Source organism: Bison bison, unplaced genomic scaffold (genome assembly GCF_000754665.1).
Source record: "Bison bison bison isolate TAMUID 2011002044 unplaced genomic scaffold, Bison_UMD1.0 scf7180017864473, whole genome shotgun sequence".
Lineage (NCBI taxonomy): Eukaryota > Metazoa > Chordata > Mammalia > Artiodactyla > Bovidae > Bison > Bison bison.
In genome coordinates, this window is record NW_011495034.1 from 9,587,806 (window position 1) to 9,606,183 (window position 18,378).

An 18,378-nucleotide genomic window follows, 5' to 3' on the forward strand; every position below is an offset into this window, starting at 1 on the left:
TTTGAAAAGCTATTTTACATGAAGCTAATTCCTTCTGAATCTTGAAAACAAGTCAGACTCTGGCTCTGCCATTTATGAACTGTGGGCTTTGGCTTCTTACTCTCTTTCTGTGTTCAATTTTCTTAACTGTTATAGAAGAGACAGTAATAACATTTACCTTATAAGATTGCTTTGCAGGTTTAATGTACATAAAGCATTCTACACACATTAAAGATCCTCATATTAAGCTCTTATGTAAGTGTTTGCTGTTATTGTCCTCATCCCTGGTTGGTGCTTTTTTTTTTTTCTTTTCCTTTTGTGAGAATACAGAAGAAGTCATTGTGCAGTTAGACATTTTAAGCCTGAGGAATAACTAGGTTTCAGTTCAGTTCAGTTCAATTCAGTCGCTCAGTCGTGTCCGACTCTTTGTGACCCCATGAATCGCCACAGGCCAGGCCTCCCTGTCCATCACCAACTCCTGGAATTTACCCAAATTCATGTCCATCGAGTCCATGATGCCATCCAGCCGTCTCATCGTCTGTCGTCCCCTTCTCCTCCTGCCCCCAATCCCTCCCAGCATCAGAGTCTTTTCCAATGAGTCAACTCTTCGCATGAGGTGGCCAAAGTACTGGAGTTTCAGCTTCAGCATCAGTCCTTCCAATGAACTAGGTTTAATATTTATATGTTTTATTTCCCATAGCCATTTGTTTCAACAACAGAACAGTTGTCTTTCTTTCACTAGTTGTATTTCAATGGTTTATATAGTTTACAAACCAAAGATTTAAAAAGAGGTTTCTAGGGTAATTAATTTTAATGGTGGTATGAATTTTGAACTTAGTACAGTTATTGACTAATGTCAATAATCTTCAGTTTGTGTTGAATAAAGTGAGTACATCTCTGTAAAACAACAAAAGTTACAGAATGCATCTTGTGTTCACTATCTCTAGGTATACCTTGTTTGACAGAAATGTATACCAATCTTACTGTGGCATTTAAAGACCTTTAATTAGTATCTGCATGATCATGCTGCTGCTGCTGCTGCTAAGTTGCTTCAGTCATGTCCAACTCTATGCGACCCCATAGACAGCAGCCCACAAGGCTCCCCCGTCCCTGGGATTCTCCAGGCAAGAACACTGGAGTGGGTTGCCATTTCCTTCTCCAACGCATGAAAGGGAAAAGTGAAAGTGAAGTCGCTCAGTCGTGTCCGACTCTTAGCGACCCCATGGACTGCAGCCTACCAGGCTCCTCTGTCCATGGGATTTTCCAGGCAAGAGTACTGGAGTGAGGTGCCATTGCCTTCTGCATGATCATGCAGTAGGACCAAAATTCATCTTAGATTATCAACCTATTCTACTTCTTGCCCTTTTCCCTGTAGAGTTTGCTCAGAAATTGTTTGCTTGGATTACAATTTCATTCACATAAATATGTTTAAAAAATATTTTTCCTTTTGGAGTTATCTACCTATATTGATATCACCAACAGATCTATTTTGTGTTGCTTTAGCAATGAAGTTAGCAGATCCGCTCCCTCAGGAATTTATCTTTTTATTTATTTCTTGACTGTGCTGTATGGCATGTGGGATGTTAGTTTTTGGACCAGGAATCAAATCCTTGGTCCCTGCATTGGAAGCATGGAGTCTTAGCCACCGGACCACTCTTTTCTGGTGGGGGAGAGGAGCAGGAATTTTTAATATAACTCTTTCAGCTGTTCTAAATACTTCTAGCAAATCTGTATTCAATGGAACACATTACCTGCATGCTCTAGTTAAATCAGTTATTGCAGTTAGTTGCAATGGAAATTTGCCCATCTACTGATACACAACACCCCTAGAGGAAATGTTAAATACAGAAAACCTTTAAGGTAGGTATTCCCACTTTCCACACTTTTAGACTTACTCTGATCTCTAGTGTAATAAGTTATTTCATTGCTTATGTAACATTTTACGAATAATTTATACTGTGTTTAAGATGACAAAGGAATCTTGTATAGTAATGCATGTGTGCTCAATTGTATCCGACTTGTTGCAACCCCACGGATTGTAGCCCAGCAGGCCCCTCTGTCTGTGGGATTTCCACAGTGGGTTGCCATTTCCTACTTCAGGGAATCTTCCCAACCCAGGGATCGAACCTGAGTCTCTTGCATCTCCTGCATTGGCAGGTGGATTCTTTACCACTGTACCGCCTGGGAACCCAATATCTTATATAGGTTAGTAAGTATATTAATGAGGCTACTCCATAATGATGGCAGCTTTTATTTTTAAGTGGTTATTTTAGGTATTATTTAAATTGCTTTGGCAAGAGAAAGTTTCTTTCCTTTTCCAAAACAGCTTATGGTCTAGTATAAACTTTTTCTAGATGAAAGTTTTTACTTCAGAAATTCTTCACTTAAGAGGAGGCATTAAGAAAGGTTACAGAGAAGTACAGAAAAGAAAAGGAACAAAAAAGTTCAGTCAGCATTATAGTTATGGTTTGGGTACCTTTAGTACCTTCATGTTTATGTTGTTTTATCTTTGTTTCATAGATCTGAGATTCCTGGGTGTAAAATACTTTTTACTTTTACATGTCTTTTGAGTGTTACAATGTTCTGCATGTTGCAATTGCTCAGCAAATGATAACCTTCATATATAGGAAGGTACACTGTCCTAGTGCAACATTAAGTTCTCACTTAAATGCCTTGGGATACAAAAAAAAATCTAAGCTTGCTGCCAAACCAAACTAGTTCACTCCCTTCTCTTGTTCAGAATGCATTTTGTGCTTGGAATTATATTAAAATCATTTATAATAATACCTCTAAAAGTCTACTAAATGAGTGAAGGAATGAATGTCCTGTTAATTGTGTTACAGAGTTACAAATTTTGTCAAGGAAAATTACAATTGATTTTAGACCAGTTGGATCCTGGGCAACCTAAAGAGGTAAGTTTAAAGGACAGCTGTTAAGTTCACTCAGATATACTTATTATATATTATAATCAATAGCAGCTGGATTATTTCTCTTCAAGATAATCCTTTAATATCATGACAGTTCTAGGGTTACATCCCTGCTAGACCTTCTAGTCTTGAAGAGTCACAGAATAAGAGATGTTCTCTTTAGAAAATTGTCACAGTTTATAAGAGGAAATTTTTATTTCTAGTTTCAGTTTTCAAGGAGATGAAGTTATGAGCAGTTTCCCCCCAAGCTGTTCCTTCACTGTCACTTTGTATGTGATAATTTAGTGATTTCTTTGAAGGAAAAAAACTTCATTTAATGCTCTTTCTACTTTGGAAAGTATGAGCAACTTTGACACATATATTTGTTTACTTGAAAAGATTTTTTAAAAGCAGCTTTACTGAATGTATTTCTTTATATTGTAATAACTATATAAATTAATTTTTATGAAGTTTTCTTTCATTTGACAGTGTCTGTTTCTCTTGACATAGAAAATTATAGGGTTTTTGAAGTACCTGACATCTCGTACATCTTACCATTTGGTCTCAATTTTGAAATACGTTGTTTTTCTTCAACTTTTTATTTTAAACCAAATGAATAGCTATGATTTACTCTCACTGATCTTTTTTTTTCCTCTCAGCATTTCACATTTTGATTTATTTTCTAGATTTTTAGTAAATGTTTCAACAGATCAGCAATCGGACCTGACTTTATATGATAATAATATTATTGTTTTTAAGTGGATTGTTTGGAAATCTGTACATGATCAGAAACTTTTGTTCTGAACAAGTAATAAATTGTTAATGGAGTTTTGTCCTAAAAATTAACTTAAAAGGAGAAATTTACTATGTTTTTAAATTTTCTCTCTAGTCCTGCTTAACCTTATCCCAAATAAAATTGTATTTAGAAGTCTTTCGTATGAATATATAGACATTTAAAAACACATGTGTATTGTGTTTTTCACCTAAAACTTAACATCCTGATTTGGAATGCCTGGTGTCCTAAGGTCTTAGCTTTTTGACTCATTTTTTTTTTTTTTTTTTCCTCTCATTAGGCTTCAGTCAGCCGAAAAACAACCAAATTTTGAGGAACTCACTAGTTGGAGAGTGAGAGGCAGAGAAGCTTTATTCCACTTCTGATTGGAATAGAGCTTTTTGCCACTGCTGTCTCTTGGGCCATACTGTCCTAAGTGAATTCTGTTTGGATTTTGAGAATTCTGATTGGATTTCTTCTCAGAAAGATGTATATGAAAATTCAGAAATTCAGTTTTGCATCACATTGCTGAATGACCCCCACCCTCCGCAGTGGTTATTAGGTCAGAAAATATGATGTAGAAGCAAAAGCAAGTTAAAATCAATTGTTTTGTGAGAATTGTTCATGTCTTGGAGTGGGAATGCCTTACCAGGAACATATGCGCAGGGTTTTAGAATTCGAGTCATCAAACGGTAGGACTGAAATTGGGTGGCCTTGGCCTGCAATGGCTTAGAGTAGGGCTTGGTTCCCAACCAGAGATTGGGCTGGGTCATGGCGGTGAGAGCACCAGATCCTAGCCACTAGACCAGTGGTCAGTGACAAGGGCCCTGGCCCTTCCACTTTGCACAAAAGAATTTCCACAAAGACATAAAATAGTGAAGCAAGTGAAGTATTTATTAGGAAAAAGAGTACAGTACATATGGATAGACATTTTGGCAGACTCAGAGGGAGAGTCCCTGAGTTGTGCCCACATGGCGATTTGAATCACTTATATGGAGCATTTCTTTCAGGTTTCCTTTGACCAATCATTATGATTTGCCTGGTTTGCAGTCCATATTTGGTATATCTCAGGATTCTTGTGTACGTGTGCATCTCTTAGCCAAGATGGATCCTACTGAAAAGGCTTCTGGGTAGAACATCCCTTGATTTGACTCCAGTTTGGTTTCCAAGGAGCTTTTTCTGCACATGTGTGGTCGGGGAGGTCTGACTGCGGGAATGAGAAATATGTGTTTTCTGCAGGGTCCAGCCTCCTCCCTTAATTGCCGTCTATTCTTATCTTGGAGTTTCCATCAATAGAGAATGGATCTCCAGTTGCTTTACCCTGGCGGGACCCATCTGCCTCCTGCCTCAGGACCATGTGTGGGGGATTGTTCTAGTGAGGAAAGTCTATGGGAGGAGACACTGGGACACTTTATTCTGGCTTTTCAGATTTGACTACCATACCCTCTCCTGTTCCCCTCAGACATGTGACCTAGAATCTCCCAGTACATTGGATGGGCCAAAAAATTTGTTTTTCTGCAGCATCTTGTGGAAAAATCCTAATGAACTTTTAGTGTTTTTTTAGTTTTTGCATTATATGAAATAACCTATTTTGTTTCTCTGCTAAGTAGTCTAAAAAAATCGGTTATCAAGAATTGTTTCATGAAAGGGCATCTGAGTCTCAATTGGCTCTTTAAAGCAATTATCCAAACTCAGCCTTTCAATGTTTGTTAAATGTTTTGAGAATTGCTGTTATTTTGGTGGCTGATTATTAATAAAAATTCTTTTAAAAATTATAGGTGAGATATGAAGCCTTGCAAACATTGTGTTCAGCTCCTCCATCTGATGTCCTGAACTGTGAAAATTGGACCACTCTCTGTGAGAAGCTGACAGTGTATCTTTCAGATCCTGATCCTGTATTTAGTGTAAGGAAATGCTTACAGAAGTATAAACATTTTCTGTTTTTTTCCCCCTACCATTCTAGAAGCAAATGGAATATAATTTTCTTTAATAGTAGCTCAAATATTTATGGAAATTCACCTCCAGCTTTTGAATTGTCAAGTTTTTTTTTTTTTTAGGGAATTAGCTTACTACATCATGATTAAATTCAGGGTCTGGTTAGAATCACACTTCATTGCCAAGACAGACTTTATTAGCATATGCGTTTTGTTTTTATCTTCTAAAGGGACATCCAAGTATCTGTGTCATTGTTTTTCAATTAAGAAAAATATTTTAAAAGAAAGTGTGTTTTTGAAAGAATTCATATGTGAAAACTTGAACTTGGAATGATTAAAATTTACTCTGAAAGATTTAAATAAGCATTTTCCTTGTGTATTTAAGTGTTAGAGACTACTTAAGTGCTTAGAAGGGTTTCCCTCCTAACTCAGTTGGTAAAGAATCTGCCTGCAATGCAAGCGACCCAGGTTCGGTTCCTGGGTCTCAAAGATCCCCTGGAGAAGGAAATAACAGCCCACTCTAGTATTCTTGCCTGGAGAATCCCATGGACAGAGGAGCCTGGCAGGCTACAGTTCATGATCGTAAGAGTCGGACATGACTTAGCAACTAAACCACTACCACCAACTGCCTAGAAAGAGAAGTTAGAAAACTGTAAAGCTAAGACATTAGAAGATAATAGAGATGAATTATACAGCAAATATAGACAATTGCAAAAACTAAGCTTGCATAGTAGTAGAGGTAGTTATGTAAAAAATGATTCACATATGACTTCTCAGAAACACCATGTGATGAAAAGCAAGGTTACGTTAAAAAGTGCAGTAATTATATGGGATTAAAAAAAAATCTGGTCTGTATTCCAGCATCACATTTAACTACAAAAAAGTTTTTTAAATGCCTTTTTCTTCATAAATGATATATCAGTGAAGGAAAAAAGTGTCCTTAAAATATATAAGGTTTTTCTTTATATAGAATTTTTTAAGGTATAAGTAAAAGATAAATTTACCTACAATACACATCATTCTAGATCAGATGCTGGGAACACACTGAGCAAGACAGAAGCCTTTGCCTGCATAGAACTTACATTCTAAAAGATGAGACAGTAAACAGTTCATAAAAATAAATCTCAATACCTTTTTACTACTTAAAAATACCCTTTCATCATTGAAAGTATAATTGTACTGGTAAACAGAAGGGATTTGGAAACAAATGATTTGTTCATATTTTTGTAAGAGGGAAAATGGTGTTTACTCAGTCCTGGATGCAGTTCAACAATACTAACACCAGAGGGTGATGCAGACTTCTCAAAAATTCTGAAGGATTTAAGGGGGAAAGATATTTCACTGTTACCTTTTCACTTCAACGCATTCTAACTGGAAATACAATTGTTTAAGTTTCCCTCCTAAAGATAGAATAGTGCTCTAATAGGTTTTCTTTATTCCTTTTATAAACATTGTAAAGATCATGCTGGGTCAATTTAAGTGCTTTGGTTTGGCCATTATATGCAGCAAGAGTTTGTGTTAGTACTTAAGGCAATAGCATTGGAAGAAGCAGTTATCTGAGGAGCGATGACAACAGAACCAATCATTTGAGTAGGAAACAAGGCATGATATTCTTTTTGTCTAAAACTTATGCTTTATCCAAATTCTTGAGTTCAATTCTGTTTCTTCATTTTCTACTCCGAAGGATACTTACATGTAACTGAGTGAAGTATATAGTGTTTGAAAGTGTGACAAATATTAATGCTTACCAATTGCTGCAACTATGAAAACATGCTTCCCAAATTAATTAATACCCTATGTTCGGTAAGAATCTCTTGGGTTTTTTCAGTATATTTTTAGTCATTTGTGTGTGTGTGTGTGTTAGTCATTCAACTGTATGCGACTCTTTGCAACTCCATGGACTATATCCCACCAGGCTCCTCTGCCCATGGAATTCTCCAGGCAAGAATATTGGAGTGAGTTGCCATTCCCTTCTCCAGGGTGTCTTCCCAACCCAGGGATTGAACCCAGGTCTCCCGCATTGTGGGCAGATTCTTTACCATCTGACTTCTTCTTGGGTAACCATTTTCTTAAATGTATTAATCTAATATTTGATATGAAAAGTGAAAGTGAAGTTGCTCAGTCGTGTCCGACTCTCTGCAACCCGGTGGACTGTAGCCCACCAGGCTTCTCCATCCATGGAATTTTCCAGGCATGAGTACTGGAGTGGGTTGCCATTTCCTTCTCCAGGGGATCGTCCTGACCCAGGTCTCCTGCATTGTAGGCGGATGCTTTGCCATCTGAGCCACCAGGGAATCTCCCATATTTGATATAGGCAAGGTTATTAGTTTTTTCCTCAAAGTAGAACATTTGAGGGAATTTTATTTTTTTAATGAAAAATTGAATTTCACTATTAAGATTAATCCCATCAAAGTTGGTATAATTAAAATGATAAGCTGTCATTTCTAAGTACCTGTTAGTGTCACGTACTGACTACTTCTATGATCTCATTTAATTTTTTTACATTGTGATAGTTCCTACTTTATGTTTTAATAATGTAAAATTTTATAATATAATATTTTTCTTGGGAGTAGGTAAAATTATTGAAGTCCTAAAAGTCTAAACTTTCCTGTAAGCAATTAAAACAAAAACAGATACTGGATTTGGAAAGGAGTGGGTTGTTTTTTACATGTAGTACTCCTACTGTTTCCTTGTCTGACACCTTTACATTGTGTCAGATTATAACAAATTATATTGTTTCCTTCCTTTAGTGAACCTCACTCTGCCTCCTCATGTCTGTCCCACTGTCACCAAATTTTACAATGTTCTGCTGCATTAGATTGACTCTTAGTTTTGGTTGACTTTACTTTTTGCCAACCAACACAAGAATGTGCCATTTTAGTTACATTTCTATTGAAGTTTTTGAATGGTCATGTGTTTATTAAGGTTTTCGCTATGTGAAAAAATGATTCTTACAAAAATAGATGATGAAAGAATCTTGGATACAAATTTTGTTTCATTTCCATAGGACCGGATTTTAAAATTCTATGCACAGACGTTTACACTTTCACCATTACATATGACCAAGGAAATTTATACAAGCTTAGGTATGTTCATTATATTATTTTCAAAACTTTTGAAAATTTGTGCTTAAGAAAAATGGACAGGAAATAACTTTTTAGAAAGCACTATAACTGAATGGCATAATAACCTTATTTTTACTTTTCCTTTTAGCTAAATATTTGGAGTTATACTTTCTTTCTAGAGAAAATAATATTCCTACTCTTTCAACTGGCATAGACATAAGTAATCCTAATGTGACCCATTTACTTAAAAAGGTATTTACTTTCTGTAATATGCTTTTATTTCTCTTGATGTAATTCTGTATTTAAGAATTCTAAACTTTTGAGAATGGTTATATACTGTTTTATAGATTCGTCTTCTAAATGAATATCAGAAGGAGGCTCCATCTTTTTGGATTCGACACCCAGAAAAGTAAGCCCCCTAATTTATACCAGTAATGAGATTAGGAATCTTACTGGCCACATACATTTCAAAAAGTAGATAGTCAACTGATTTTATGCGGTTTGTTTTTAGCTTTTCATGTTTTGTACTTAGCTGTGTGAATGGCTCTAAACCAGTATATATAATACAGTTTAATTATCACAATGTGTTTCTCAAGTGGCTCAGCTGTGAAAAATCCACCTGCCAATGCAGGAGATTGTGGGTTTGATGCCTGGGTCTGAAAGATCCCCTGGAGAAGTACATGTAACCCACTTCGGTATTCTTGCCTGGTTAATCCCATGAAGAGAGGCACCTGGTAGGCTACAGTCCATGGGGTTGCAAAAAGAGTCAGGCACAACTTAGTGACTAAACAGCAGCAAAATTATCACAGCAAGGTAAAAAGAGGGTGCTGTAGCCTCAGGTTCTTTCATTACTGCTCTTTGAGTCTTTGATACTTGGGTGAAGTTCCTTCAATGTTCTTTAAACTTTTCCCTTTTTAATTCTAAGATTTTTAATGAGGTTGTAAGGGTAACTGTGGTCTAAAAAGGAAAGTTAAATTTGAACAGCCAGTGTTGAAGTAGAACATAAGTTTTTAGAGCAGAGGAAATTGGGGGTGAATCTCATCTCTGCCATTTACTGAAATATTAAAAATGATGTTTCTAAATAGTACCCATTACTTTGTCATTCCATAAATAAAAAATGTCACTGTTATATATATAACATTTTTTTTTCTAAAAATCACTTATTTCCCAAACTATTAGGTATATGGAAGAAATTGTGGAGAGTACCTTGTCTTTGTTATCAGTTAAACATGATCAAAGCCATCTTGTCTCACAAAAAATTTTGGATCCGATATATTTTCTTGCATTGGTGGATACCAAAGCTGTGTGGTTCAAAAAGTGGATGGTAAGGAAATATGGAGTGTTTTTCTACCTTTCTTTGCATTGCTATATTGTTTTAAAAAATAGCTGCCGTTTGTTTACAGCGTCAAGAATTCTAATCACGTTTACATGTGTTAACTCAATTCTTATAACAGTTTATGATATAGGCAGTATTATTATCCTATTTTACAGATGCAGCACCTGAGGCATAGAGAAGTAACTTGCTCAGTATTCTTTACCTAGTAGGTGACAGATTCAGAATAGGATTTTAATGGTAATTCATTTGAATCTACTAAACTGAATGACCTATTCCAAATCATGTCTTATTTTATTTTTTAATTTTTAAAAGCTTTTGGCCTTGCCACTCCACGTATGAGATCTTAGTCCCCCGTCCAGGGATGAAACCTGTGCCCCCTGCATTGGAAGTGCAGAGTTAACTGTTGGACTGCCAGAGAAGTCTCATATCTTAGTTGTAAAGCTATGAATTTTTAAAGAAGATGTGGTAAACCATAAGGGTTCAGTTTCACTTTTCTCTGGCTTATAGATGTCTGGAAACATCTCTTCATTTGCCACTTCCTGAATCTGCAGTTTAGAAAATGTGTTTAATGCCTGAATGCTGGTGACTTCCTGTGGAACTGACCACTGCCTTAGAACTATACTAATATTAAAAGATTGTTAAACACTGTTAGCTCCCTCTTCTGCTGTTGAGTAAGAGTAGTCTGCATCTGACAGTAGTCACAGTCATATTGGATTGTGTTCTTATGTCTTTGTCCCTCTCAACGTGTATTTGTTGCAGAGGAAAGGATGGGAATGGGCCATATCTTGCCATGCAAACCATGCAAAGCAGCAGCATGCTTCATTATTACTTAGCATGGTTTGGATGTTATCTAGCTGATGCTTTATTTTTTTTTAATTTTTATCTCAACTGTATCAGTTCAGTTCAGTTGCTCAGTCGTCTCCGACTCTTTGCGACCTCATGGATTGCAGCACGCGAGGCTTCCCTGTCCATCACCAACTCCCGGAGTTTACTCAAACTCATGTCCATTGAGTTGGTGATGCCATCCAACCATCTCATCCTCTGTCAGCCCCTTCTCTTCCCGCCTTTAATGTTTTCCAGAATCAGGGTCTTTTAAAATGCATCAGTTCTTGGCATCAGTTGGCCAAAGAATTGGAATTTCAGTTTCAGCATCAGTCCTTCCAATGAATATTCAGGACTGATTTCCTTTAAGATTGACTGGTTGGATCTCCTTGCAGTCCAAGGGACTCTCAAGTGTCTTCTCCAACACCACAGTTCAAAGCATCAATTCTTCAGCACTCAGCTTTCTTTATAGTCCAACTCTCACATCCATACATGACTACTATAAAAACCATAGCTTTGACTAGACAGATCTTTGTCAGCAAACTAGTGTCTCTGCTTTTTAATATACTGTCTAGGTTGGTCATAACTTTTCTTCCAAGGAGCAAGTGTCTTTTACTTTCCTGGCTGCAGTCACCATCTGCAGTGATTTTGGAGGCCCCCCACATAAAGTCTGTTGCTGTTTCCATTGTCTCCCCATCTGTTTGCCATGAAGTGATGGAACCAAATGCCATGATCTTAGTTTTCTGAATGCTGAGTTTTAAACCAACTTTTTCACTCTCCTCTTTCACTTTCAGCAAGAGGCTCTTTAGTTCTTCTTCACTTTCTGCCATAAGGGTGGTGTCATTTGCATATCAGGTTATTGATATTTCTCCCGGCAATCTTCATTCCAGCTTGTGCTTCTTCCAGCCTGCCATTTCTCATGATGTACTCTGTATATAAGTTAAATAAGCAGAGTGACAGTACACAGCCTTGATGTACTCCTTTCCGGATTTGGAACCAGTCTGTTGTTCCATGTCCAGTTCTAACTGTTGCTTGACCTGCATAAAGATTTCTCAGGAGGCAGGTCAGGTGGTCTGGTATTCACATCTTTTTAAGAATTTTCCACAGCTTGTTGTGATCCACAAAGTCAAAGACTTTGGCGTAATCAATAAAGCAGAAGTAGATGTTTTTCTGGAACTCTCTTGCTTTTTTGATGATCCAGTGGATGTTGGCAATTTGATCTCTGCTTCCTCTGCCTTTTCTAAATCCAACTTGAACATCTGAAGTTCATGATTCATGTACTGTTGAAACCTGGCTTGGAGAATTTTGAGCATTACTTTGCTAGCCTGTGACATGAGTGCAATTGTGTGGTAGTTTGAACATTCTTTGGCATTACCTTTCCTTGGAATTGGAATGAGAACTGACCTTTTCCAGTCCTGTGGCCACTGTTGAGTTTTCCAAATTTGCTGGCATACTGAGTGCAGCACTTTAACAGCATCATCTTTTAGGATTTGAAAGAGCTCAACTGGAATTCCACAACTTACACTAGCTTTGTAGTGATGCTTTCTAAGGCCCACTTGACTTCACATTCCAGGAGGTCTGGCTCCAGATGAGTTATCACACCATTGTGATTATCTGGGTCATGAAGATCTTTTCTGTGTATTCTTGCCACCTCTTATTAATATCTTTTGCTTCTGTTAGGTCCATAGCATTTCTGTCCTTAATTGTGCCCATCTTTGCATGAAATGTTCCCTTGGTATCTCTAATTTTCTTGAAGAGTTCTCTAGTCTTTCCCATTCTATTCTTTTCCTCTATTTCTTTGCACTGATCACTGAAGAAGGCTTTCTTATCTCTCTTTACTATTCTTTGGAACTCTGCATTCAAATGGACCTATCTTTCCTTTTCTCCTTTCCCTTTCACCTCTTTTCTTTTCTCAGTTACTTGCAAGGCCTCCTCAGACAACCATTTTTCCTTTTTTCATTTCTTTTTCTTGGGGATGGTCTTGATCAGTATCTCCTGTACAGTGTCACGAACCTCCATCCATAGTTCTTCAGCCACTCTATCATATCTAATTCCTTGAATGTCTTTGTCACTTCCAGTATATAATCTTAAGAAATTTGATTTATGTCCTACCTGAATGGTCAGTGGTTTTCCCTACTTTCTTCAGTTTAAGTCTGAATTTGGCAATAAGGAGTTCATGATCTGAGCCACAGTCAGCTCCTGGTCTTATTTTTGCTGACTGTATAGAGCTTCTCCATCTTTAGCTGCAAAGAATATAATCATTCTGATTTCAGTGTTGGCCATCTGATGTTGTCCATGTGTAGAGTCTTCTCCTGTGTTGTTGGAAGATGGCGTTTGCTATGACCAGTGTGTTCTCTTGGCAAAACTCTATTAGTCTTTGCCCTGCTTCATTCTGTACTCCAAGGCCAAATTTGCCTGTTACTCCAGGTATCTCTTAGCTTACTACTTTTAATTCCAGTCCCCTATGATGAAAAGAACCTCATTTTTGGATGTTAGTTCTAGAAGGTTTTGTAGGTCTTCATAGAACCCTTCAATTTAAGCTTCTTCAGCATTACTGTTCGGGGCATAGACTTGGATTACTGTGAAATTGAATGGTTTGCATTATCATATCAACTGTATGATAATGCCCGGTTAACCAAAGCATCTGTTTGGTGCTTAACATTTACCTGACCTCTATGTAGTATATGTTTGGTAAATTCTTGCTCAACTTAATTTAGTCTTAACTCTTTGTTCCTCATGGCAAAAAGATGGGGAGACAATGAAAACAGTGACAGAGTATTGTTTTGGCCTCCAAAAATCACTGCAGATTGTGACTGCAGCATGAAATTAAAAGATGCTTGCTCCTTGGAAGAAAAGTTATGACCAACCTAGATAGCATATTAAAAAGCAGAGATATTACTTTGCTAACAAAGGTCCTTCTAGTGAAAGCTGTGGTTTTTCCAGTAGTCATGTATGGATGTGAGAGGTGGAGTTAAAGAAAGTTGAGCGCCATAGAATTGATGCTTTTGAACTGTGGTGTTGGAGAAGACTTTTGAGAGTCCCTCAAATAGCAGGGAGATCCAAGCAGTCCATCCTAAAGGAAATCAGTCCTGAATATTCATTGGAAGGACTGATGCTGAAGCTGAAGCTCCAGTATTTTGGCCACCTGATGTGAAGAATTGACTCATTAGAAAAAGACCCTGATGCTGGAAAAGATTGAAAGCAGGAGGAGAAGGGGACGACAAAGGATGAGATTGTTGGATGGTATCACTGACTCGATGGACAGGAGTTTGAGTAGGCTCCAGGAGTTGGTGATGGATAGGGAAGCCTGACCTGCTGCAGTCCATAGGGTTGCAAAGAGTTGGACATGACCGAGCAACTGAACTGAACTGAACCGAAACTGAAACTTTGTTCCTCAATCTGATATTTGACCTTTTTCTTTTTTTGATTATCAAATTATACCACTATTATAGAACATATGCAAAATATGTAAAAACACAAATAAAATGAAATATCTCTAATTCTATACATGGGCCTAACAACTATTGAGATTATATTTTATGTAGTTATATGCTTTAAAAAAGACCTAAACAGATTAATTTTAACACATCATATTCTAAGTGCTTATAATTAACTTTTTTCACTTAACATTTTTATTGTCAGCACTTAATTCTAAAGAGAATGAGACACATCATAGGAAAACCAACCAACAGAAAATTATTAAATAGCTCCCATTAGAAATAGTTCTAGTATTACTAAAATTTATCACATTCTTCACTCCTCTAAGGCAGAAGTTGTCATACTTTATGTTAAGAGCCAGGCAGGAAATATTTCTGGCTTTGTAGACTGGCCTGTCTCTGATGCAACTAATCAGTTCTCTGCCATAGCCCAGAAGCATCTATAGATAAAACATTGTTCACCAAATATCAGGAGGCAGCTAACTTTGACCTGAGGGTTGTGGTATGTGAACTATGGTCTAAGGGATGTACTATGAGCCTTTCTTTTCAGAACATGGTCAATAGTTTAATGGTAAGGCAGCATATTTCTCTTACTAAACCTGAAAAATGGATTAATGACTTTTTTTAAACATTTTAAGCTACAAGGGTTAAAACACAGAAAGTGAGAGTGAAAGTCACTCAGTCGCGTACAACTCTTTGCGACCCCATGATCTATACAGTCCATGGAATTCTCCAGGCAGGAATACTGGAGTGGGTAGCCTTTCCCTTCTCCAGGGAATCTTCCCAATCCAGGGGCTGAATCCAGGTCTCCTTCATTGCAGGTGGATTCTTTACCAACTGAGCCACAAGGGAAGCCCCCAAAAAACCAAGGGTTTTGATTAGCTCTCAATTAATGCAAACCTCATTTGATTAAATTCTATTCCCCAGAAGTTCTGATAGCTTTTACAGAATATTATTTTTTAAAGTAAAATGAAAAACTACATTAAAGGCTAATGATATTGAACCTAAGTAATATTTATGTAAAATTTCCCTTTTGTACAATGCATAAAAAACATATTTTAATCTCATTTTTGTTTAGTTCTAAGGAGAGTTTTTTTTGGCACTTTGAATTGGTTTTAAAATATGGTTGGCAGGGAATGATTAAGATACTGTCCCTTGAGAGCATTTCACCCTAGGCATACTTCTGTGTATGTAAACATTACAGCTCCCTCCTTGTTGTGAGAGTTGCGAGTTCTCCCCTCATTTCTTAATCTTCTCTTTAGGCTCTGTCATAAACTGGTAGTTGGGCATATTTTTTGGTTTTAAAATAACTTAGTGTGGTAACTGGACACAACTGAAGAATAGAATCTGTGCCTGGATAGATCAGGGATACTGGTCTATTAGTAAATGCTCCAGTTTTTAATATGATTTGCATTCTTGTGGTTGCTATGCTTATAAATCATTGTACTTAGAAAAACCTGTTTTGCTTTGATTACAATAATTTAAACTAAGTTATTCTGTAATTTATGTTATTAGAAAGAAATGGTGCAGGAAAAATGGATTTTGAATGGTATAGCGTGAATATTAAATGTCATTTTCCTCCTAATTTTAGCATGCATATTATAGCAGAACTGCAGTACTAAGACTTCTCGAAAAGAAATATAAATCTCTGGTAAGTCTATGTTTTGTTCTTATCTTGAGAAATAATATCACAAGAAGATATATGATGTAATAACTTGAATGTGCAAAGTTGAGTGATAATTAATGTTGGATAATGAAGTAATCCCCATTTTATGTGACTTTTAAACTACCATTCTGTGAAACATAAAAGGATAAAAGTAGAGACTTAAAATGCAGTCAAGATAAGAGTTAGGAAGTATATAACTTCATAGTATTAATAAATTGAGCTGCTAACAAGCTACTTTGGGATAAGCCATTAAGTATTATCATATGGTTTAATTCAGAGCAGGTGTTTGTAGCATTCCCCCCCAATTTCATTCTACGAAATTTACCCATGCTTTTGACTGAAAGTTGCATTAAAAAACTCAGAATGGTAAGTGCTTTTGTATTCACACATATTGATTCAAGTTGTACTAAATACAAACTGCTGCTGCTGCTAAGTCGCTTCAGTCGTGTCCGACTCTATGCGACCCCAGAGACGGCAGCCCACCGGGCTCCCCCGTCCCTGGGATTCTCCAGGCAAGAACTCTGGAGTGGGTAAATTCAAACTAATACTGTAAAATATATTAGTAAAATTCTCAGCTTTTATTGCTATTGGTAGAACAACGTGTTAGAGCACTGAAAGGAATGAATTCAGCAAGTCTAACGAATAATTGACAAATACGAAAATTATGAAATTAAGATTATATGACTTTCAGATAATAAATATGGTTTATGGACTTAAGTAAAATCTTGAGAAGAGAAGTGAAGAGAAAGATTCCTAGGATTGTGAATTTTAAGAATACTGTAATAGGACATAAATTGAAGAAAGGAGAACAATAATTGTTTTCTGTTTGAGAATTAAAAGAATTGGGATTCAGAAAGGAGAAGATGGAAATATTGACTATTAGAATGGGAATTTATTTGCAGAGGTAATAGGTATTTAAAAATCCTTAGAGAAACTGAAAGTCTTTCTGTATTTCTCTCTCACTCCCATTTTTAATGGAAATTTGTTGCTGCCACGTGAGCATAAAGTGATCTTGCTAGAATAGAGAAAGAAGAAAAAACAGGAATGAATTTTTTCCTTGCATGATTTGACATACAGATATCTCACTCTTGCTGTCAGAAAGGCCTTGGTGGAAGTATTTCAAATGTTTCTTTTAGGTTAACTCTTAAAATATGTTCCTTATTTGAAAAGTGAATTATACTATTGTCAGTTCTTAGCCCACAAATATTACCAGCTTCAATATTCTACCAACATGTTCAGATATTTTATTTCACATACATAATGAACCAAACTTGCATCTTGCATGAGATTTCATCCTAAATCTAATTTTCTCTTAAAGTTTTCCTAAATTTACCAAAATACTAAAAGTTATTTTTTTTATGGTTGTATTTATGGGTGTACGTACATGTGTGTACACACACACACACACACACACACACACACACACACGTTTCCCAGGTGTCTCAGTGGTAAAGAATCCACCTGCCAATGAAGGAGACACAAGCTAGATCCCTGGGTTGGGAAGATCCCCTGGAGAAGGAAATGGCAACTCGCCCCAGCGTTCTTGCCTGGGGAATACCATGGACAGAGGATCCTGGTGGACTACAGTCCATGGGGATGCAAAGAGCTGGACACAGCTTAAGAGACTAAACAGCAGTAGTAGTGGGAAATTTGAATCGCTCATGGATTTGTCTTTTGTTTTATAAGAGATCCTTGTGAAAGGACTTCAGGCATAGCAGCGTGATATGAGTATCTGCTAAAGCATGGCCTCTAGCTTCTTATAGGTGCTGTCTGATGATATTTTGTACAACAGTGAAACAGTGGCATTGTCCAGGGAGGCAGCTATTAGCTATATATATCCACGGAAAACTTAATGTGATTAGGGAAACTAAGAGACTAAATTTTTGATATTTTAATTAAATTTTAAACTAATATGTGTTAGTAGCTACTCTGTGCAGTTTGTTTGTGAAATGTGTGACATTTTCAGTAGATAAGGTGCCTGCATGCTCAGTCACTTCCGTAGTTTCTGACTCTTTGCGACACTATGGACTGTAGCCCGCCAGTCTCCTCTGTCCATGGGATTCTCCTGGCAAGAATACTGGAGTAGGTTGCTATGCCCTCCTCCAGGGGATCTTCCCCATCAGGGGTTGAACATGCGTCGCCTGTGTCTCCTGCATTGCAGGTGGATTCTCTATGGCTGAGCCATAGGGGAAGATTCAATAGGTAGCACTGGGCGACAAATCATTCATGTATTGTTGCCAGTTTTTTTAAAGCCATATCTGAGGAAGTTAAGAACTTTGTTTTTATGAACTAGCTGAAAAGCATTTTGGCTATCAGCACAGATATTTAATCTTTTAACAACTGGAATCTTTTGTCCAGTTTACCCTTAAGAGAATGGCTTCTGAGATGGCCTTATGTAGTACATTTCCTATTTTCCTTGCCCTCTTCAGGTTGCTAAAAAAAATATTGACAGCTAGGTTAT

At 37.0% G+C, this 18,378-nt stretch overlaps 1 protein-coding gene across 2 annotated transcripts in view; it reads left to right on the forward strand.

The window, feature by feature from the left end:
• TBC1D32 (TBC1 domain family, member 32) overlaps positions 1–18,378 on the forward strand; it is a 206,302-nt gene that overhangs the window by 23,132 nt on the left and 164,792 nt on the right. For both annotated transcript variants that reach the window (XM_010861791.1, XM_010861790.1), the window contains exons 5-11: positions 2,823–2,891; positions 5,436–5,561; positions 8,599–8,677; positions 8,805–8,908; positions 9,004–9,065; positions 9,836–9,980; positions 15,843–15,902. In XM_010861791.1, the coding sequence (XP_010860093.1) occupies positions 2,823–2,891; positions 5,436–5,561; positions 8,599–8,677; positions 8,805–8,908; positions 9,004–9,065; positions 9,836–9,980; positions 15,843–15,902 (645 nt within the window). The remainder of the gene's footprint in view (positions 1–2,822; positions 2,892–5,435; positions 5,562–8,598; positions 8,678–8,804; positions 8,909–9,003; positions 9,066–9,835; positions 9,981–15,842; positions 15,903–18,378) is intronic.